Below are 22,900 nucleotides of genomic sequence, written 5' to 3'. Positions count from 1 at the left end.
CCTGCATCTGCCTCTCTGATGCACCCCAACTTTATTCTTTAAAGGCTTGAGAACATTGATACACTTTTAGTAGAAGGGGGTTGCTAATACAATGGGGCTCATCTTGCAATTCTCCCAAGGAATAACTATCAGTCCTGCTACAGCGGCTTCAGCGTCCCTAGGTGACCGCGCCACTGAGCCCGTGCTCGCTCCATCGCACCCCACTCCACGCCTGCTGCCACCCTGAAGGTAGATGCATCACGCTGGGGAGACTGCGCAACAGCAGCCCCCTCTCCCACCAGCCCTCCAAACCTCCTCCACGGCACAGTGGCCTCCTGCGGCCCCTACATATCTCCGGGTCTCCACTGCAGCCCCGGTCCCACCAGTCCAGACTCTCCCTCAGGTGAGTCTCCACACCACTTCCATGTCTCCTCCCACATGAACCACACAACTGGTATCCTTTTTGTCATTTGAGAAATGCCACACATACTGTACACACACACATACACACGCTCCTGTGCTCACTCTGAAGGGGACACCGCCTGTTCCTTTCTGCTCACCTCCCGGCTGCCGGCTGACTCTCTGAGCCGTGTCTGTGGTGGCTACGCCATGTGTGGGGATCTAGGGGCTTCAAACAGCAGGCCTCCTGTACTCCCTGAATGGCAAATATAAGTGCCTCCAATTTATTACCCCGTGGACGCTTTATGAATCATCTCTGACTAACTTTGATCTGAGATGACATGCATGTGCTAATCAGTCTTAGTATCATAGTATACGTCGAAAATATTTAATCAAGTAAATCGCGTGACTGCATCCACTCAAGTTTACCTTGTCCTCACTTTTATTGAATCATCACGTCAGGGCTTATGTCAGATTTTCCACAACATGGTCATCGTGACCTAAAGAATTCATGATAAAGACATAATTGCAATATCTAAAGAAAATTGGGGAAAAAAGCTAGCTAGAGGCCAACTGATATATCGATTGTCTGATATTATCGGCTGATATTGGCCTGTGACGGATAAATCGGTATCAGCATATATGTTGCCCGATATGCACTGGTAAGAAAATGTTGTTTTTTTTCACTTCACTGATGTTATTTTGGACAATTTTTCTTTTTGTTAAAACTGTCAAATATCCTGCCAGTGTTTGATAACCACATTTGAGGGACCATTGCAAAAAAAATAGTGTGTATATCGGCTGATATATCAATATCAGAATCTTTTACTTTGGCTCCGAATATCAAGTATCGGTCGGACTCGAATGCCAACAGTCAAATTCATCTTCAGCTTTGTTTATTGTGTGTTTTATCTCTATTTTGGCGAATTAATTACACTCAAAATATGAGTTCAGGGAGCTGGAGAGAGAGTCTGTAACCATAACTGTACAAAAGATACAACAAGAACACCTTACACATTTTTCTGGAAATTTCTCCCCCTTTGGCCAGGTGGCACCCAGCATGAGGGGGCATTACCACCACCTACTATTACAAAGCGAGAACGGAGAGAGACGGAAATGATTTAAGAGGCGATGTATATTTTATACCGCATTATCATTAGGGATGGGACGATATAATATTTTTATTGAGGATCAGGATTAAAAACACTCACAACAAGCTGATCGTGGTGATTTTTTTATTATCGAGATAATCGTAAATATCCTCACATGAATGGCTTGAAAAGGTTGTCTGGCTCGCTGATATACAGTTCTACATTGGTAAGCCTGACACTATGTCAGAGGGCATGGCTTGCACATTGTGTCCCCCATAAAAACAAATTATGTGTGTGCATTATGTGTGTAAATACTATGCAATCCAAACTAAAAATCAACAAGGAGATGAGGATACCACCATTTATTTATTCTTTATCTGTGCAGGAGGACCTTATAATTTATAAGTACTTATTTAAGATTCTTTGATTGTTTTTCACTTAAAAAGGACGTTTGTTCTCTCTGCGATGCAATGATTTGTTTCTGTTTCCAAACAAAATATAAGGTTCAAGTGATTCCAGTATGTTTTTATTTTAAAGTTTTGAGAATATTTTGTCGATTGTTGGGATATTATCATAAATCACAATAATATTGGACCAGATGATAATCATGATATGAAATTTTCATGTTGTCCCATGTCTAATTATCATATGTGTATTATTAACATGATCTCAACGTTTCATTTTTAAACGTCATGGTTATTGTCAGTACTGGTATATCGTGACAACCCCACTTCAAGTGAAATCATTTGTCACTTTTATATCATAGCTAATATCAGGACGTGACAAACTGGTACAATCGTTGCCACAAACAGTTAAAGTTACAGTTTGCTGAGACTCTGTATTAGGAACTCCCAATCAAAACCCCTTAACCCCCTGTTTCCATATCCAAAGCAGTGATATCACATTATAAGATCATTTCACACATAACTGTGATCTCTTCTGAAATCATATAAATACACTGAGACAGATGCTTAAACAAAGGAACCCTGCTTGTGTTCAGACGTTTGATTTAAATGTTACTGCTGATATAACGCTGCTTCATAATTTAGCATTTACTGTAACCTGCAGTTTGTATTCAATCTTGTCTCACTAAAGCCTCTTTAAAGATGCTTCCTGCAGCATCCTCTGTTTTTCCCCCCTTTAAACATTTTTTATCAGACAAAAACCTCTAAACTATAACAGTTTCACTAACACATAAATTACAACTTTCACTTTATAGGTTGCCATACCACACCACACTTAGTTAACAAAATATTTTACAAACAAGATGCTATCACCCTCTCCATGATATTAATATGATATGTTCTCTGATCTGTAAACAGCTGGTTATCTTGCTTTTCCACGATAAGAGAAAGTGCTGAGGATTTACGCTTGGTGAGCACATTTGGGCTGAATCTTTCACACGTCACAAATTGCAGATGGGAAGCAGTGATCTTGAACAGCCGATCACATTTCCGTGACCATCTGACACCTTCCATTTAGGAAAATAATACTTTCTATCTTAGCATACCCCCTCTGCAGCAGCCAGCAAAAGGAATTATGCCTGGTAGACTTTGCTATTCACAACTTTGGAGCTTCTCCTTTTGTTTTGTTCCGTTGCACTGATTAGATTAAAACGTTCACTCTCTCATCAGTTATTCAAGGCCACAAAAATGTCTACGTTTGTGTTGTTTAGTTTCATTTTTCCGTGTTATAAATAAGGAGATATTCGTGCTATAATATGAGCATTACGCAGGAAGTTGTGTTGCTGAGGATAAAATAAGGAGCTTATTGTATGAAGTAGATAATCAGTGCTGGGATCTTTTGTGTACCTTTTTTTTGCGGCATCTCTGTGAGTGAATTACAGTATTTAAATCTCATGTAACTTGTTTTTCTCGCTGTAATACCTTCCCGCTTGTGTTCCCATAATGTTGAGGACAAAAAGACTTTTTATCCATAGAGGTAGATATGGTATCTGAGTAATATGACAGATAAATATGAGTCGGGTTAACTGGTACAGAGAGTTGTAAATCACTGTGGTGTGATTCTTTGTCTCAAAGGGTTTAATTAGTCTGGAAATTCTTCTCTTATCTGATGACCCCCCCCCTCTCCTTCCCTCCCTCCCCTCCCTCTGCACACTGCAACAACTTACAACCATAAACGCCCTGCAATCTGAAGACCAGTGGCCTCAGGAGACTGAGTTGCTACAAAGAGCTGAAAGAGTTGGAAATGGTCATTTTATTGCGTTAGAATAGCTCGCTCGAGACTTGGGTAATGTAGTGCTAACTGAGTGCTAACACAGATAACAGTATGTGGCTCCGAAGTGAAATACAGTGGACTTCTACTGTAACGCTCTGCGGTGTCAAGTGAAAACAAGGCAACACAGTAATGGCAGTACACAACAATACCGAACACAAATTAATACTACAGTATTCTAGTTTTCCTTCAGTGATGACTATTATTTGAGATGCAGTGCACAGTCTAATCAGTCATCTCATAAGAGTTCATGTAGATTGAAATTGCTCAGTATAACTACAAGTGGGGGATACGCAGGCTGCGTGCTTGTCAAATACTCAAACATCAAACCGCTTCCATCTATTATAAATGCTACCTATATGTGGCCTGTTATTGCTTGACGGTAGCATGGTGTTGCTCTATTTCATAGTACATGAACAAACCCATTTATCCCTATCTGTCATTTCATAACTTGTGAGGTATCTGTCACTTGTGGTCCCACGGGAGTCCTGCATGTAAGTTTTTTTACTCTAATTGAGCTCTTTATTTAATTGACAGTTTACTGTGTCCTAATAAGTCATTTGAAGCTGTTGTTTTTGATTGGATTTTGCATGAATGTTATTTTTTATTTTGTGCTTATTTTGAACCTGCAACCATTTGGTGTCAACCGGCTGATGATTAGGGTTCTGTTGCCTGATTATTCATGATGAAAAGGGTCATAGTAGGGAGGGAGTTTTAATTTGGATGATGAGATTAGACAGCTTTGTTTTTTCAAGGTTTCAAAGACATCCAGACCCCAAACTTCACTGTGGTTGAAGTAAATGAAGGTACCATAACGTATTAAGACATTAGCTAGATTATACAGGACTGGAAGTACCTCAGGGCTTTAAGTTTATTGGGTTTTTTTGGTAAAGTGCTATTAATTACATATAAGACAACAAAGAGGCTTTTTCATTATCAGTAAACTTGTGTTAACGGGGAAAGACCGGTCTTGTGAAAGTGTGCCCGTATATTGAATCTAAATATCCAAGCAGGACTTTCACATACAACACAACACTACTGTGCACTGATGGATGTTGTATTAGGTTTCCACCCTTTGTGTTGTCAGGCCTGCAGGTAGTGACACAATGACCTGATGAAAGCACTATGTTTATGTTTTTATAAGTTTACCTCACTTTGTGCATGTTGTTGTGTTCATGCTGATGCTTCTGCCACACACAAATGGGGAAAAAAGGGGGGTTTTATGTGCTTAATTCTATAGCATAAACAACGTGTGTACATTATAGTGCATGTGTTATTTATGATACAGATGCAAAACTTGAGTTTGCGTAGAGCACCTTCTTTTGAAGGACTAGCAGGAGCAGAATGAGATGAGGGGTTATTTTGGCGATGGAGATTAAGGCAGGGGCTTTTTGTCATTTGTGCGAGACAAGCCATTCATCCATCCAGTTCACAGCCAAAAAAAGGCTGGTCCCAGAAATTAGCAGTTTCAGCTCAGCAGCAAAGTCGTCGGGCTGTGAAGGCAGAGAGAAATTGACTAATTAGCAATGCGCACTAAAACTTGACGGTTCTCTCTATAACAGCGAGGGAAAGACTCGGTTTTTCTCCCCCTTTCTCTTTTCTTTCTTCCATAGATGTTTGAAATCGCAGTCATTTACGCTCGACAGTTTTTACAATAGCCTTGAGCCATAATTTTGCGAGTCTCTCCAGCATCCATACCCCTGCATGGTCTCTCTCCACCGGCCATGCACGACCGTTTCTCTCCCCAACCGTGGATTTCCTATTACTCTCGTTACGACTCACTGAGCCCCAGGCCCAAGGATAATGATGTGTTGTTTCTTGGTAGCATAATTTGTCACACGTATATTTCTTCTTCTTCTTCTCTTGCAGAAAGCACAGCTCCCTCTCACACACTCACACACTTCTTGTTAATTCAGAAGAACAAATGATCAACGTCAACAAATAACCTGAAATAGTGACTTTATGAGTTGGAATCAATGGTTATTTTGAGGCACCACCGACTGTAGACTTTAAAGGAAAGGACACTTCTTTTTTTAAAAGGAGAACAAAGGAAAATTCAAGTGAGATTATTTTGGGGGAACCTGAAGCTTACTTTCTGTTTTTTTGTCAAGAGCTGAAGTCAGGTAAGTTTGGCTCCTTCTCAGGCGAGCTGCTCACATCATTTAGTTGTGACAGGCGCTTTTAGTGAATCCGGCGACAACGTTTGCAGCACGCTTGTGCCAAGTTTACACACATTACGCACATAGAAATAGCTTTTGTGTAGTGCCGAAGTAACAGTCGATATGCATATTACGTTTAAGTTTGCCGAAAGCTGCATTTCAGGGAATATTTCTCGATACTCACGTCCGCGTAACTCAGCCAGGCTAAAAAAAAAAAAAAAGAAAGAAAGCGAAACGCGCCCGTACCGCTGCTGCTGCTGACGGCTCGGAGACAAACTAATTGCTTTTTGTATGACTCCTTAAATCTGTGCGATGTGTAATGTCCTCATTGTGGGGGTGTGCAGCTGGATGGGAGAAGGGATAAGTGTAAGCTGAATGCTGCATGTTCTCCGTCCACCGTGGCGGCTCGTCGCTTTTTCCTTATCCGACAACTTCAGCCGAGAGAAGGGGGGGACGCGCTGCAGCATCTCCGTATCCTCGGGTTTGTTTTGACAGCGCCCTTCGCAAACCTCAGCCTCCATTTAAAACCACCTTCGCGTCTTTTTTTGAGTTGAGAATGAGTAAGAGTGGCACGCTGTGGGAACTACTGCGTTTTTGTTTGTTGCTTTACGACCAGAGCTCAAAGTTGAAAGCGACCGGAGCCGTATTGGAGGTAGATTGTCGCCGGCAGGCATGGCGTGATGGTCGCTCCCCGCTGGATGGACGCGAGATCTGTTCAATAACTTGCTCGAGAAATCGTTTTGTGTTGTACTAGTTGACTGATCGCATCTGTAGGCTAGCGTGTGTTGTGCAAATAAATGACCTGAGGTAAATGGCTTGCATGCTTTATTTGTTGCCTAGGTGGCGTTCACAGTCAGGAAGTCATGTCCAGATCGGGTGATAGAACATCCACCTTTGACCCAACACACAGTGACACCCTGCTGCACGGGCTCAATCTGTTATGGAGGAAACAGCTTTTCTGTGATGTGACTCTCACTGCCCAGGGACAGCAGTTCCACTGCCACAAAGCTGTGCTGGCATCCTGCTCCCAGTATTTCAGATCTCTCTTCTCTTCTCATAATGTCATCAACAATGAGGGGAGCAAAGGGGACCAGGGCAGCAGTGGGACCCCCTCATCCTCTCCTGATGACAAGCTGGTGACCCCCAGCGCCAGGCCCATCAATAACCTGGTACTCCAGGGCTGCTCCTCCATTGGACTACGATTAGTGTTGGAGTACCTGTATACTGCCAACGTGACTCTTTCCCTGGACACAGTGGAAGAGGTGCTGTCAGTCAGCAAGATCCTCAACATCCCCCAGATTACCAAGCTCAGCGTGCAGTTCCTCAACGACCAGATCTCTGTGCAGAACTACAAGCAGATCTGCAAGATTGCCGCACTCCATGGACTGGATGAGACCAAGAAGCTGGCCAACAAGTACCTGGTGGAGGATGTGCTGCTGCTGAACTTTGAGGAGATGTGTGCCATGCTAGATGCTCTGCCACCTCCAGTGGAGTCAGAGCTGGCTCTGTTCCAGATGTCAGTCCTCTGGCTGGAGCATGACCGGGAGACTCGCATGCACTATGCGCCGGACCTTATGAAGAGGCTGCGCTTCGCCCTTATACCTGCTCCAGAGCTGGTGGAGAGGGTGCAGTCTGTTGACTTCATGAGGAGTGACCCTGTGTGCCAGAAACTACTCCTGGATGCCATGAACTACCACCTAATGCCCTTCAGGCAGCACTGCAGGCAGACCGTGGCCAGCAGGTGAGGATGAGACAGACAAACGTACACAGACACAAAAAGAGAAAACACACAGACATGAGTTCACCCACACACACACAGCTCTGAGCTGTTTGAGAGTGAATGGAAGGTGATTAAATGCCTCCCCCTTGTTAAATTTTAACAAATTGCCGACTCAAGTATTGCCCACTCGCTCCACCACTGGTCCCACCGCCTGTGTAGTCTGGACCATGTAGGTGGTCAGTCAGAGCTGTGAGGTTTGAGGCCCAGTAAATGAGGATTGAGGGGGTTTTCCTGTACAAGAATGCCAGCTGTCAGGGGCTTGATCTGCTCTCTGTTGCACTGTATCCACAATTACAAGGTTACCTTATGTGTTAGTGAAGAAAAAACAAATCTTTATTTCCTCACACATCTGTGTAATTGCTCTGTAATCAGTGTAGACAAGGTGCAGAAAACTAGATAAAGGTTTTGCGTTCGATGTGTAGCAACTCATGATTACAATTTCAAATGCTGTAATTGAATTGTTACCAGAATTACATGGTAATTACGTAACAAGAATACTCCAGCTATTGAGGTCACGGTAGGCAAAAATAAAATACAGTCGGAGCCAATTTAATATATTTGGGTGTATATTATATAGAAAGTGCAGCATCTATCAATTAAGGAGCAATCTGACGACGCTCCCTATATTCAGGCTAGACACACATGTCTCACTCACAAAAAAATAGGCCAAACTGCTCGTCTGACTTCCGGTTTGTCCTGATCAGCACTTTGAGGAGCAGGTAAATAGACAGACATTGTCAGCGAGTTGATTGATTGACGGTGCTGTTGTCAGATTTTGTTTACAGTGCTGGCTGTACAGTCAAGGCTGAAATTATTTTGAGTAGTGATGGCCTCAATATTCAAATTTAATTTCATATTTTCAAGGAGCAATTTAGAGCCCTGGCACTGAGGATCTCCAAACTTGAAAATCAAATTTAGCACCAAGAATGTTGAAGTGAAATAATTTTCCATGTATCTGTTTCCCACATTATCCCAATAACATATCTATCCCCACATATGGACCTAAATGAGCAAAGAATCAGGAATCCTCATAATTAGTTTCACATGCCACTGTTTCTCTCCTCTCTCAATTAATCACCATTATCTATGTCCAGGGGCTCATTTGCATATGAATAACCCCAAAACACTTCAGAGTGGGCCAGTAGCCGAGAGAATGTACCGAGACGACGGTGATTTACCCAAGCATAAAAAAAGAAAATATGAAAAAGGGGGAAAAAAAGGTGAATGTGACTGAATATAAAGGCCAGCTACTCTTAATCTTTTTTACTGCATATTGTGATTAATTGGTAGATTTGTTATGAAATCCATTAGGCGCCAGATAATGGTCATTAATGTACAGTAAAGTGTGCAGCTTTTGGGTTATATATCATATACAAACAGCAGGAAATATCTCACAACTGGCTCAGAGATGTCACATGAATCATCGCAGCCAATGAAATGGAGACACTGTATAGGCAGGTTTATGTACTCAATTGCGCTTTTAGCCTCCAGCATGGCACCCTGCACGACCGTCTTCGCTTCACAGCTAATTGAAAAGATATCTTTAGAGTACAATAACCATTCAATAACACATCAGTACTCTGTTGAGCAATTGTTTTGTTAATCATGATAAACGTGGCCACATATTGCTTTATTAGTAGTCTCAAGTTCAGTATTTGTGCACAGACAATAAGCAGATATTCATTTAACCATACATTTGTTCTTTATTTAATTCAGTGATTATTTCATTCATACATTTGGCATTTTCAGAGTGAAAAATAAAAAATATGGCGTGCAAGTGCTGTTAATGCTATCAAAGGAACTATGTAAATGAAGGAACTGAAGGTGTCCGGGTTCAGTTTGTGTTTATTTTGGCCTTCGGGTGTTTTATTTCAAGTCTTAATACCTGTTTTGTTCTCTGTTTCCTAACACTTGTCCACACACCCACACTTTCTGACATTACAGAATCCGTTCCAATAAGAGACTGCTGCTACTGGTGGGTGGGTTGCCTCCTGGACCTGATCGTCTCCCCAGCAATTTGGTCCAGTACTATGACGACGAGAAAAAGACATGGAAGATCCTCACAAGTGAGTAGCAAAAGGCTCTGCTGCTCTTCTTTTTTTCTTCCTTTTTAACCCGAGGCATCTTGTGTTCGTGGCTTTTATGATGAGAGGAAGTTGTTCCTATGGATGACTTTAACACAGGTTAATTTCCACAGAAAATGAGGGGAAGGAGTTCCCTAAATCCTTTAGGTAATAATGTATCACTATCACTTTTAATATAAGTTTTTAATCAGAGCGTGACTTCACAGCACTGTGGAGCGTCATGCCCGGTTTCCCTTGTTTTTTGCTGAAATATGCTGGCAGGATGCATGATGAGATTTACTTGAATCTAATGATCTATTGTGGCAGAGATGGAACAATAATGAATGCCATCTATTCCTCAACAGCTTTTAAATGTAGCTTGATTATTCACTCACATTGATCGATACATGAAATTGAATTACCCCATTCGTACTAAAACGTGGAATTAGCCTGCTGACCTATGAGTTAAATACCCAGAGATGGATGGTGTCAGTGCAACACAGCAGCTGTAATGTTGAAGCAAACATTCAAAAACATCGTACGATTTAATTGACTAAATAGCAAAAATAAAAGACGTATCCTATAACCTGTAGGAATTTTTACTAGGATGCAGTTTATAATATTGATTTCATGATGTCATATTGAGAGCAAGTTGCCATAATTTTTTATAAAAATCTACTCTATTGAAAAAAATGTTGCGTCCATAGAGAAAATATTTGAACACTCACCTCTTTAAAGTGTCCTAGGCTCCGTTTTCTCTCTGTCTTCCTTGACCTTTTAAGGCTCACCACTACATCGTTGCCATATTGCAAAGGTCAAGTGAGAGCTAATGGGAAACCATATTTGTGCTTTGAATCATCATTGCCGGATATATTGAGTTTTTGTCCTCTTGTTTTGGTTGGAACCATATCTCAGCAGCGTCTCTCCATTCGTACATATTAGCCATAGGGTCTGTTTTTTGTCACTGTGCAGTTTATGTTAGCATTTGATGCCACAAGTTTTTCACGAATCTGGTGTGGCGTCTCTCTTGTTGTGTCTTAAATTCAAAGAAAGTTTTGGACACTTTCTCACCCTCTGCTGGAACATCTCTTGGCAGCCGTTTGTTATTTTAGCTCCTGTTTGGACAAATCTATCAGGGTGCATTTTACCAAAGGAGCCGTTTATACACAGCTGCCTGAAACTCACTGCTGTTTATGTAGTCATTTTCTCATTTAGCTCACACTCATGGGTATAAACTGCAACAAGCAAAAGGTCAACAGGGATTTCCATCACTCAAAACTAAAAAGTTAACACTCAAATGGTCCGTGGCCAAGTGGAAGGACAAAACTGCAAAATCATCCCCTTAACACATCAGTGACCATCTGATGTAGCCTCCACACAATGGATGTGGAATAGAAGATTATTAACATTCAATCATAACTTTTCAATGAGGCGAAACCTGAGAGGGACAGCCTTTGATTAAGACATTCATCAACACAATTTGGGAAGAATCTGATCCCTCCACGTTGATATATCTACTGCTCGCTGATTCCAGTGTAAAGTTTGCCATCTAGTGTACCCACAGCAGCGTGGACACACACAAGACAAAGGCAGACACAGGCTCAGTCACAATGCTGGACCATTCCCCTCTCCTTCTTTGATATTAAAATCTCCCACTTGGAAATGGACCTCATCTACGCAGCGTGGTTTAGAACAAAGGAATTCTGCTCAGCGGGATGCAATTGTAATGGTGTTAAAGGCACGTCAGAGCTCGAGCAGCAGTGGTGCATTAGCTGTGGAGTCATTCAACCAACCCCGACTGTGCCTCTATGCAGAGGTTTCTGACTCCCTCTAGTGAGCCCTAGAGCTCACTGTAGACTGGAGTGATGGCGTCCATCTCGTAGAGGACGTGCTCATCCTGCCCTCCTGTGGCTGTTCACCCCTGGGGTTAGTGGAAGATTTCAGGGAGATAGGTGGATGAATTTCACCCTCTTTTTTAGCTTATATTCTCAGTAAAGTCTTGCACATTGTAGAAGGAAGAATAATTAACGTGTTATTATTTTCACCGGACTATTATCTTTATAGTTATTATAGCCTGCCACTTATCCCACAGTTCAGCTGTATCTGAGAAACCTGTAGAGGGGAGGGCAAATGTCCCAAATCCTCCTACAGCGCTCCTCTCACTGTAGCCTGTGACATACTGTAAAGCGGTAATCTTCTTTTCACGTGGGTGCGAGATGATTTTTAGTATGAGTACAAGTCGCTAGACATCAAATAAAAAGCCGCCCATCCGTGTCCTATATACTGCTGACTGAATGATAATGTAAATAGCATGTAAGGGAATTTGGCAGTCATATGGCACTCGTCTTTGAGGTGCAGTGGAGGCAGGCAACCTAATCCCCTCGTTCGAGATAAAGCTGTGTTTAGTGTATGTAGTATTAGTTCCTATCTGAGACTCCCCTCCCATAGAGGACCGGCACATGTCAGGCAGCCAGAGTGAGATTGCAGGGAGAGGCCAATTGGAAAGAAATGAGATTCAAGGCTGTCTAATTTTGCAGCAACTGTGATCCATCAGGCGTTGGGGGGGTGACAGTGGAAATGACTGATGGAGACAGACAGGTGGGCTTTAACATTTCACTGATTTGTGCTCAAAAAGCACCGGGCCTGAGATTTATTGAGTGAACACGATCATGTTCATTATGACTGTCACCTAAGACCATTTCTCTACATCTCAATGGGGTCACTTCAGCAAAAGAAGATGGAGGAGTGGAGAGGAGGGGAGCACAAAAACATACACAAGGGAAAATCCTCCACGCAGGGCTCTGCTGCAGTTGTGGGACTGTAGCCATTGATGCTAACGTGTGCTAACGTAGAATGAGGAGCATGATACACTAAAGATCGTTTTTATTGAATAAACGCAACATATTTCTAGATAAATGGCTGCTGTGGGATATTTTAATCTCTAATGAGGAAGAGAAAAGTGTTGCAGTGTGAGACAGGCAGGTTAGTTAAAAATAAAAACTTTGATTCCTTTTCAGATATAAAGATACATAGACAAGCAGACAGACAGTTAGTCAGATAGAAAGATAGATAGAAACAGCAGTCCGTTTACTCTGCTTCATACTTTCATTTGTTCCAGCTTAAGAGTCAACCGGCTTGATTCCCCACAAGAAATCACTTCCTGTAGATGGATGACTGGAAGTTTACAAAACCAAAGCAATGAAGAGAAGAAATCAATCCCATAACATTGGCTCACATTGACAATTGTGAATAGATCTTTTCCTGTGTCACCGTAACAAGACTGTTGGCCTGCTGTAGCGAGTACATCGCAAATTAAATCAATGTTGACATTAACATGAGCACTCTCGTTAAACAATAGGACATGCAGCATGACAAAAATAAAAATAGTCCCTGAATGAGAAACACAGCCAGGACAAATACTGCTTTTTAAAAAGTTAGAGATAACAATTTTATAGATGTTAAATAAATAATTTAATTGTGACTAACTTTTTTTTAAAGCTTCAATGTAGTTTTTTTGTATTATAATTCATTGAAGAAAAATGATTTACAAACCCTCTTTTAGGATTATATCTGAGGGCTTTTATTTTTGTAGAACGTTAGGTTCTTAAAAAATAGAGAAAAAAGTGCTTAGCTGAAGCACTAAAGGTGCAAAATATAAGCATTTTTGCAAAACTTTGAGTGTGCAGATGTTTTTTTTGTTAATAGAGTTAAAGAAGTTTATGTTAAACAAAAAAACATCCTGTACAAGATTCTACGTTCTGTGTTGCACGACTGAATATGTAAATTAGTAACACTCTATGTTCCGGTCCTTGTAATAATAAGACAATATATGTGTTAATGATGACATAATTGAAACATTGTGAGACATTATAAGACATTTAGAGGCACTTACACAAAACTTGTGAGTCTTCTGGTTCTCAGGGCTCAATTCCACTTCTGCTATTGTGCTAAAGGCAAAAAGCCAATAAAAATAACCTTCAAGAAATAGTTAACACGTGCATTATAAAGGATTTATTAACCTTAACAAAGCATTGTTCTCACTTTTTGATTTGGAAGCTGCGTAGTGACCTTCTAATGAATTCTTAATACATTATGATTAATCTTAATAAAGCAACAATAAAGCTTAGTAAAGGTTTAACAATAACATAATAGGCAAGATAATGAAATTCAATATGTTTGTAATGCAATTAACAATTGTGAAAACTTTATTAAAGTAAAAAAAAAATGACTAACTTTCTTAAGCAATCTTTAAACTCTTAGCAAGTTTTTATAAGTGCTTATGACCTAACAATGAACATGTTTTATTTTGTTATTATTAACACTTATATAGTCTTATTAAGATTATTACGAATGAAAATCTCATACCGTTACAACCCTAATTAGGGTTAAGGTCAGGGCTGTCTCAATTTGGGGATATTCTACAATACAAGGTCATGTTTATTGAGGTTTACATTAGCCTTGTATTTATAATGTTAATTACTGTACATTTATAAGATACCATATAAAAGCTTTCATGTTTTCGTGACTGACGCCTTTGATTTTTGTGTCTCGTCCAGTAATGCCTTACAACAGCGCCCATCACTGCGTGGTGGAGGTGGAGAACTTCCTGATGCTGCTGGGCGGAGAGGACCAGTGGAACCCCAACGGTACAGTAACACCACAGACTGAACGTCTCGCTTTCCAGTGACTTCACGCAGCAAATTTGTCAGCGTTTTAATTAATTTAGAGAGCGCTCCTCTGCGCCAGAGTTGATGCAAGTTCAAAGCCATCAGAGTTAATGTAACACTTTCAGATAGTCTCAAACACTCATCCCAGAGCCAGATCAGCTCTGAGTGGACAAACAACACTCCAGTCAACACTTGTAAATAATTGGCAATGAAGAATAACTGTTACTGACACTGAAATATTTGTGGTTTAAAAGTGTTGAGTGCTTTTTGTGAACGTTGGTAACGCCGCACCTTAGAAAGAAACAAAGACTGTAAATGATCAAAAAATCTGATGCTGTCCTGTTGTTTTAATTACACTAATTATTATAACAAACAACAGTAAAATTCAACACTGTTTACAACTTCGATAGTACTGTATGAATCCAGGACTTTGGCAAAGAGCTAGCCAATTAGAACCGAGCACTATCGTATTGTACCATTAAGACTCACTGAACTACTGTAAGTCATTTAAGTAGCCAATGTTATTGATCTTGATTTTCATCTGTTTTGCAGGAAAGCACAGCACTAATTTTGTCAGCCGCTACGATCCCAGATTCAACAGTTGGATACAGTTGCCTCCGATGCAGGAGAGGTAAGTCTGTTCATGTATACGTACATTTAGATCTGATGATGCACTCAGAGAGTGAAGGTTTTTCATTGGGTTTTGGGAGAACTACACAAACATTAGGGACTTTTTAATGCTTAATAAACAAAAGAACAACTTTGTGGTAAATTGATTTAGTAGATTTAGTATTTTTTTCTTTAGATTTTTTATCAGTTTGCATAAAAACACTGTATAAATATCTATATTACTATCTTTACAATTCTTTTTAAGTTATATTTCTAAAAAAAGTCTTATCCAAATCTAAGAACTAATTATGCTGGCATTAAAGCACCTACTTATAAACATGTAACTAGCCCTGAACAGATCTGTTTTTTTCCCACTTTACACATAAACTGGAAAATCCTATTATATCTCTTGTCATTGCTGGTTTAATGATGTTGTCTGGCTGACACTTCCTTCCTCAGGAGAGCCAGTTTCTTTGCCTGCCGCCTGGAGAAGCACCTGTACGTGATTGGTGGTAGGAACGAGAGCGGCTACCTCTCCAGCGTGGAGTCCTACAACCTGGAGACTAATGAGTGGAACTACGTGTCGTCTCTGCCGCAGCCTCTGGCCGCCCATGCAGGATCAGTGCACAACGGCAAGATCTACATATCAGGTCAGGAGAGAAGCTGTCACTCGGTCGCAGTCAGTCTGCTAATTAAAACATACATAAGGTATCTGATGTTCATTGTTCAGCATATGAAAAAGATAAATACAACCTCTAAAACATTACTATGTGATAAGTATTTGGCTAATATTAAGAATATTAGACATTTTTATTACCAAGCTGGATAATGTGTTGTTGTCATATTAGAACAGCAATGACTACAGACAACAATTATTAATATAAACATACAGATGTAACTTAGTACAAACTTCAGGCAGTTTTATTTTTTAGAATAAAGATTGTTTCCATTTTCTGCTACTTTAAACATAATTCCACCTCAGGAAAGAGGGAAATGTTGAACTTTTTACAAAATTACTTTTGTTTCACGGCTACAGTTACTAATGACTTTGTAGATTAAGATTATATTCTATAGGTTAAATATAAACCACGACCCTTTGCAACATTAAAGTGCTGCTTACACAATCATTCTGCTCCATAATGAGCTCTTGCTTTTAAATGTTGCTGATATTACTTTCAGAATTTTGAAGCAGAAATCCGGGACTAGAAATAGATTATGTTTGTCTTGTGGCATTCCTCCATTTACTTCCAAAACACATTAAACACATTAAACATAATGAATAATAAAACATGAAGAGAAAAACTGTAAAAGTAGCCATTAACCACAAAGATAAAAGCACAAAATCATAGCATAAATGACATCTTAGGTGTTAAAGATCATATTGAAAACATTTTTAAGTAGTCAAATCAATTTTTAAAAATAAGCATCTACAGAGTTTGTAGAACGGTGCAGAATAAAAATCTATTTTCCTTAAAAACATCATGATTGTGAATTAATCATTTTAAAATGTTGTCAGGCTGAGTTTTACAGTACACACCCAGCATACTGTACCAGATTGTACTGCCCTAACGTTAGCTAGCTAGTGTTAACAATGTTAGCTAGTACAACAAACTGGCAACCACACGAGAGTGCAGATGATTCATACAGCAGCGGTGTTGTTCATGAATGCAATGGAAGCAGGGGGTGGATTGCCACATTTAGTGGCTGAATGTACTCAATAACACCTTTAACTCAGCCAAAATTTCACAAGCTCCATTTAAACAAAGTGCGAAAGTGTCAACAGTAATACGATAATATTGTGTTTAAAGAGCACCGATTTAGCATCGTACTCTTCTAGCAGACTGACTCACAATGGACAGATTTAATTTAAGGATCCAATTTAACACAGAACTACATATATCTTTTATTCACACATTCTCCTTCCTTGTCAAACTCCTACATTAATTCCTACATTAGCCACCTGAACCTTTACAACTTTATTTCACATATGCACTAGCGCTCCTTAAAACCTGTAAACAGGCTTTGATGTGTGAAATCAGTTTCCCTTTAATCAGGAGCAAGTGAGCGCTACATCCTTTCAGCCTGTCTCCAGGTGCCCAACAGCAAAATACTTGTTCCAAATTTCAAACTCTCCTCTCAAAATGATGGACAGAAAAACAAAAACAGAAAGGCATCTTTCTTCCTGAAGACATGATGAAATATCTGGTTTGATTTAAACACAAAATCTATACAATACTAATACTGTCTGAAATCTATAATGCTGCCTCATGTTTTAGTGACATTTAAATCAGTCAAAGACTCATCACACTGACGCAGTAAGCCATAAAGTAAGACAAAATCCTCCTCTTCCAAAAGCTGACTATGCCTGAATCATCAGTGAACTGTGACGTGGCCATTGTACCATATTATGCAGCACAGCAGCCATTAGAATATGAAACTGAAGAAGGAATAAAGGCTCCAACCTTGAGTGGAACCTGCGTTTGAATAGAGCTGGTTGGAGAAAGCACCATTAACGCTGACACACCACTAACCATCAGACAAAAACAAAACATCTAGTCAGTGAAGAAAAAAAAAGAGCCAATAAGTTTCTGTGTGAGCACATGTGGCTAGAAAGTATTAATTTATATGTTTAAGATCATTTTAGGATATGGTTTAACATGAGAACCCTGGTTATTATTAGGTTCAGCAGTAGATCAATACATTTTTTTATTGAGGACTATCATTGATCAGCTTATACGCGTGTTCGCCCTACAGACTGTGTTACAAGAGCAGCCAGTGAGTCATAGCATTAAAGGCACAGTTGTGTGTCTACCTGTTGCAGGAGGAGTTCACAATGGAGAGTACGTGTCCTGGCTCTACTGTTATGACCCTATAATGGATGTGTGGGCTCGGAAACAGGATATGAACACAAAGCGTGCCATTCATGCCCTGGCTGGAATGAACGACCGCCTATATGCTATTGGTGGAAACCATTTGAAAGGTAAGTACCCGAGCGTTTCAGTAAATGAACAGAAAAACAGGTCAAGGTTGTATAGTTTATATTTTTTTCAACATTGTGTGAAAGAGATGCTGCCATTGTGAGCACGACGATGAACTTTTTTACACTCGCCGACCTATAAGCAATCTTCTGTTTCACAGTTTATCATTCAAGGTACAAATTAAAAAACAGGACAAACAACTGAATTGCTGTTATGTTTCATGCCGTTTGTATTTAATCATTTTAATGGGAATAATAAAAGCAGAGATACTGTCTTTCATTACTTATTTAATTGGCTTTTCGCTGCCACTGTTTCAAGTACGGCTTGTGAAAACTTTCCGTAAGTGCTCTGAGATCTGTCACAACTGTATCCACATTCAAAAGCAAACTGTTTTTTATGATTCATTACTGCGTGTGTGTGTCTGTGCGTATCTGTCTTTGTCCGTGGTTTGTTTTTGTGGCTTCTTTACTGTCTTTACTGTGTGGCTGTGTGTGTTTGCACGTCCATTTCAGTGTAAAACACATTCAGTTTATTTGTAGTGAAATGTGCGATATTAATAAAAGACCTTGGCTTCAGAATAAGGCAATATTCAGGTACTTTCAGGAAAATCAGACGCTTGTAAATATAATCCACACGGCTTCAGAGGCCCTGAGAGGAATGAGTGAAGAAAACAAACGATATCAATGTTTCATCTGTTATTTCCCTCCTGTATTTACCTGAATATACAGAATAGCAGCTGTTATGTCACTATCAGAATATACTGGCTGAGCAATTGAGGGACTTTCAAAGTCAAACAAGCAGCTTATTTCTGTTCACCTGAACCTACAGTTACAGGCAATATTAACTGACACTGAAATGCTACCATTATTTGAGATTTTTTTTTCCTTCCTCTCTCACAAAGGTTTCTCCCATCTAGACGTCATGTTGGTGGAGTGTTACGACCCGAAAGCTGACCAGTGGAACATCCTGCAGACGCCCATCCTTGAGGGTCGCAGCGGCCCGGGCTGTGCTATTCTGGATGACAGCATCTTTCTTGTGGGAGGCTACAGCTGGAGCATGGTATATTCTTACACATCAGATTAGATTATGTTTGACATGGCAAAGCTCTGTATTTTTATTACTATGAGCAAATCCCATGAAAAGACCGACAATGCTCTTGTCTTAATTCTGTCTGATTTGCCTCGATGGGTCGGGAATACTTTCCATTCTTAAAAAGGCTACATAATATATTTAAATATCTGGGCAGTGTAGTTTTTTGCAAATGTTACTCAAACAGGAATAAATAGTGGATTTGTCTGGGACTATTTTCAGCTGCAGATTCATATACATCTATACCTAGAGCATGATTGTATATGTAGTGTTGGAAAACGTTCCCAAAAGTAAAGTAAAAGAAAGATATTGTGTTAAAATATTACTCGGTCGTTAGAGGACTAATGTTAGCAACTGTAGCTCACTTGAGAACGTTCATAAAGTCACATCCTTTGGACTGTCATGGAAAATCCTAGTCCTGTCCAAAGAAATCTACAGTCCAGCAGCATTAAACAACTTAAACAAATCGTCCACAGGCTTGTATAGACAACTGATAGTCAACTGATTATGGATCCAATATTCAGCATTTTTCTGATTATCAGAATCAGTGCTTTTTTTGTTTTTTAGCTCTGATGCAGCAAGTAATCCGCAAAATAACTAGTAACTAAAGAGCAGAAAATGGAAATACACAAATAAAGTACTAGTATCTCAAATCGTACATGAGTAAATCTACTTAGTCACATTACATCACTGGATGTATATGGGACAATAGCAAAAAAAAAGAGTTTGTTGATGGTAATAGAGGATCATCATCACCAAACTTGCCACCTTGTGGCTCTTTGATGTGTTTTTTGAGAACAGAGCAGTTCTGTTTCACAGAGCAATAAGCTGTATCCACCCTCGGATACTCGGGCAGTGTTAATTAGTGGGTTTATTGTCTGTTTTTGTCTTTTTATGGAATTTCTTGACAAAATAATATAGAAAATCACCAGATTTAATCTTTGAAGTTGTCCCTGTAGTTTTTGACTACATGCATTTGTATAAAACCGTGTTTTCCCAAGATGACTGAAGAGAATAACTTGGTTTCCTTTTTCCCTCAGGGGGCCTATAAGTCTTCTACCATCTGCTACAGCCCAGAGAAGGGAACATGGACAGAGTTGGAGGGAGAGGTGGCAGAGCCTTTAGCGGGCCCAGCCTGTTCCAACGTCATACTGCCTGTCTGCCTTCCCTTTAACAAATGACAACTACTGGCAAAGGAGCGCAAGGAGCAGCAGAGTGAATGGGGGCAGGACGATCAATAAGCAAAACAGTCGTCCACAATTTTGTGACAAACCCTCCGGTCGGACGACGGGGGTGTGTATAAATTATTTTTTTACAGGTTTGACCAGAGCACTTTCGTTATTCCCTGCTGAAGGTTTGACAAAAAAAAAAAAAAAGAAGAAGAAGAGGAATTGTGTAACTCATGTATTTAAACTCATCTGTGTTCTGAGAAATGGTCGGTTTCATGTTTGATTTAATTTAAACTGATAGTAAGTGTTTTTGGCTTCTCTTCTATAGCACGCATAGTGTTGAACTGAATTATAGCTTTCAAATCCATTGTATCTTGTATTCAGTAGAGGCATAATTCCAGCAAAATGCAGTGTTGTTTCATGAACTGAAAAGGTGATCAGTCCCAAACTCAAGTTAAACTAGGGCTGGGTGATGATCAAAGTGTATAAATATTCTTCATGGCTCATATTATAATTGTTTCTCTCTGGGTGGATTGTGCACTTATCCCACAGCATCACCCGGATGGATCATAAAGCAGCTGTTGTTTTGTTGTCTTTCTCTAAAAATGAACATATCTTTGTGTCGTTTCAGAAACATTTCTTCACTGCAGTTGTCATTATTTAACTCACATTGTAACTAGAACCTGCAAACAGCGGGCCAAACACTGTAAAAAGAAAAGACACAGTTGCACACTGATCTTTGAGGATGTGTTCATATCACCCAGCCCTAATTTTTAACTGATTATCTTAATAATAATTTCCATCCAGACTGAAGTCGTGTTTCTGTATAACTTGATGAACAGAGAGTTTTCCTCACGGGTTACCTGCTCGCCACATGTTTGTGGCCACTGTTCTCCCTGATGCAAGCAAAACAAATCAAGGTTTGCTGTTTATTCTGACGCACTAACGTTCACATTAATTATACAATGATGGTACAATCAAATTGTAATTGCTAGCCGATGTATTTATTGGTGGCATGTTAACAGATGAGAGGACGTACGTTTGGTTTGTCCTCCTTCACAAGTTAATGCCAACAGGCCTGTTTATGAGGCCGCGTAGCATTACCTCGATTTTAATCTTTAATGTATGGAAAACAAACTAGCATACAGTGGCCCTGAATGCACTAATAGTGGACTTTTAATACAGCACTTTTAATTCACTGACATGTAAATTGATTAATGTGCTGTGTTTGAAAAAAAAAATCTTCAGTGCAAATGAATCTAAGTCCAGTCTAGTCTACGTTATTAGGTTCAAAAAGTTGACTCTAAATATCGATGCAGTACCTGTTGAATTCTGTAAAGATTTGTTGATTTCATTCTTGTACATAATCGCTTGCAGTGAAACATTTTTGTGCACTCGACCTTGGATTTATTCTCAAATCCTGTTATGTCCTTTGCATTTTAGAATATGAAAATAAATTGACTCTTGATGATTAAAACACCTTTCTCAGTTCTTTGACATTCAAGACACGGGTGTGGTTTATACTGGGGATGCTGGGTACATGGCCTCACCTCTTTTTAAAAGGATAATTAGTGTGACGCTGACTCTGCTGTCCAGTTCAGTGGCCAAGAGGTTAAAGCACAGAGCTCATCTCCAGGCTCTCAACTGCAAAATCACTGGTTCGAGTCCTGGCTCTTGGTGAGGCAGTGTGATGCAATTCCTGCATTTCTGGCAATGGGCATTTCAGCTTTCACACTGCAGTTTCAGCAGGAAATGCATCTCATTTTCTAGTTTGTTTTAAAAAAAATGTCCTAAAAATCACTAGCACCAAGAAATGTTACCATAATATACAATTTGTATGCCCACCGTAAACATCTACTATAACCTCATAGTCTCCCCTTACACTGCCTAAAATAGCATCTGTTGAAGACGGTTCAAAAGACTTTTTTTCACCTGAGCCCTTATATCTCTTCCACTTCTGAACACACAGTGTGAACCCCTCGATTCTAGACGGGACATGAGCTAATTTTCTTGAGGTTTTTAATGAGAGTGATTAGATGTGAGATGATTCAACATATTTTAACTCACATGAAGCCAAAGCTGTCTCTAGAGATGGGACAATAAAAGCTTTTTATTATGAATCGTGACTAGAACACTCCTGATGACCTCCAATTTCCTGATTTATTTTGAATTGCCACGAAGGGGATGGTAAGATGACAGGATTCCAGTATGTGTTATTGCCATTTGAAGAGTTTAAAGCTGATTACTGGGATGATATCTTGAAATGCATATATATTAGCAAGGATAATGATAAGAAATGTTCATATCTTCCCATGCCTACCTGTCTCTTGTAGCTCATACTGTGCTAACACCGACTTTGAGATGGACTTGTGACACAGGAAAATGTCTTTCTACATTCACAGATCATTCTCAGTCTTTTTTGTGTTTTCTTGGAACCGTTTCGTGACTGAAATCTAATCAAAAGTCAAATCATTCTTTGGTTCAAGTGTTCACCCAATCAAGTAGGAATGGCTTTAATTTGGAGAAGATCTGTGTAATAACTCATCTAAATGATCAGAAACACAACTTCACACTTTGATAGAATGAAGCTCAGACACAATACGAGCCAAGTGTTCGCAGCTCATAAGGACATTAAAAATGTTTTAGGAGGAACAGTTTCCCTTTTCTGCTCACTCGACTTGT

The 22,900-nt window shown here is 39.8% G+C and overlaps 1 protein-coding gene across 3 annotated transcripts; it reads left to right on the top strand.

The window, feature by feature from the left end:
* Nucleotides 1-186: 186 nt before the first annotated feature.
* klhl14 (kelch-like family member 14) lies at nt 187-20,936 on the top strand. Of its 3 annotated transcripts, none has more exons than XM_084370031.1 (9): nt 187-382; nt 6,704-7,604; nt 9,588-9,709; nt 14,263-14,352; nt 14,926-15,004; nt 15,442-15,632; nt 17,804-17,962; nt 18,862-19,019; nt 20,090-20,936. In XM_084370031.1, exons 2-9 carry the CDS (start codon nt 6,727-6,729, stop codon nt 20,228-20,230), a joined length of 1,818 nt encoding a protein of 605 aa, XP_084226157.1. In that variant the 5' UTR covers nt 187-382; nt 6,704-6,726; the 3' UTR covers nt 20,231-20,936. The 3 variants fall into 3 exon arrangements, with proteins under 3 accessions (XP_084226157.1, XP_084226155.1, XP_084226156.1); XM_084370029.1 differs by lacking the exon at nt 187-382 and adding an exon at nt 5,748-5,827; XM_084370030.1 differs by lacking the exon at nt 187-382 and adding an exon at nt 6,087-6,515.
* Nucleotides 20,937-22,900: the final 1,964 nt, after the last annotated feature.

Source organism: Pagrus pagrus (genome assembly GCF_965226575.1).
Source record: "Pagrus pagrus genome assembly, chromosome: 12".
NCBI lineage: Eukaryota > Metazoa > Chordata > Actinopteri > Spariformes > Sparidae > Pagrus > Pagrus pagrus.
The sequence above is the reverse complement of the archived record's forward strand: the minus strand, read 5'-3'. Positions and strand labels throughout refer to the sequence as shown.

Coding starts and splice junctions, on each gene's coding strand:
- klhl14 (XM_084370031.1), top strand. CDS start 6,727: ATGTCCAGATCGGGTGATAGAACATCCACCTTTGACCCAACACACAGT. Junction 14,353..14,925: donor GGACCAGTGGAACCCCAACG/GTACAGTAACAC, acceptor TCTGTTTTGCAG/GAAAGCACAGCACTAATTTT. Junction 15,633..17,803: donor CGGCAAGATCTACATATCAG/GTCAGGAGAGAA, acceptor TACCTGTTGCAG/GAGGAGTTCACAATGGAGAG.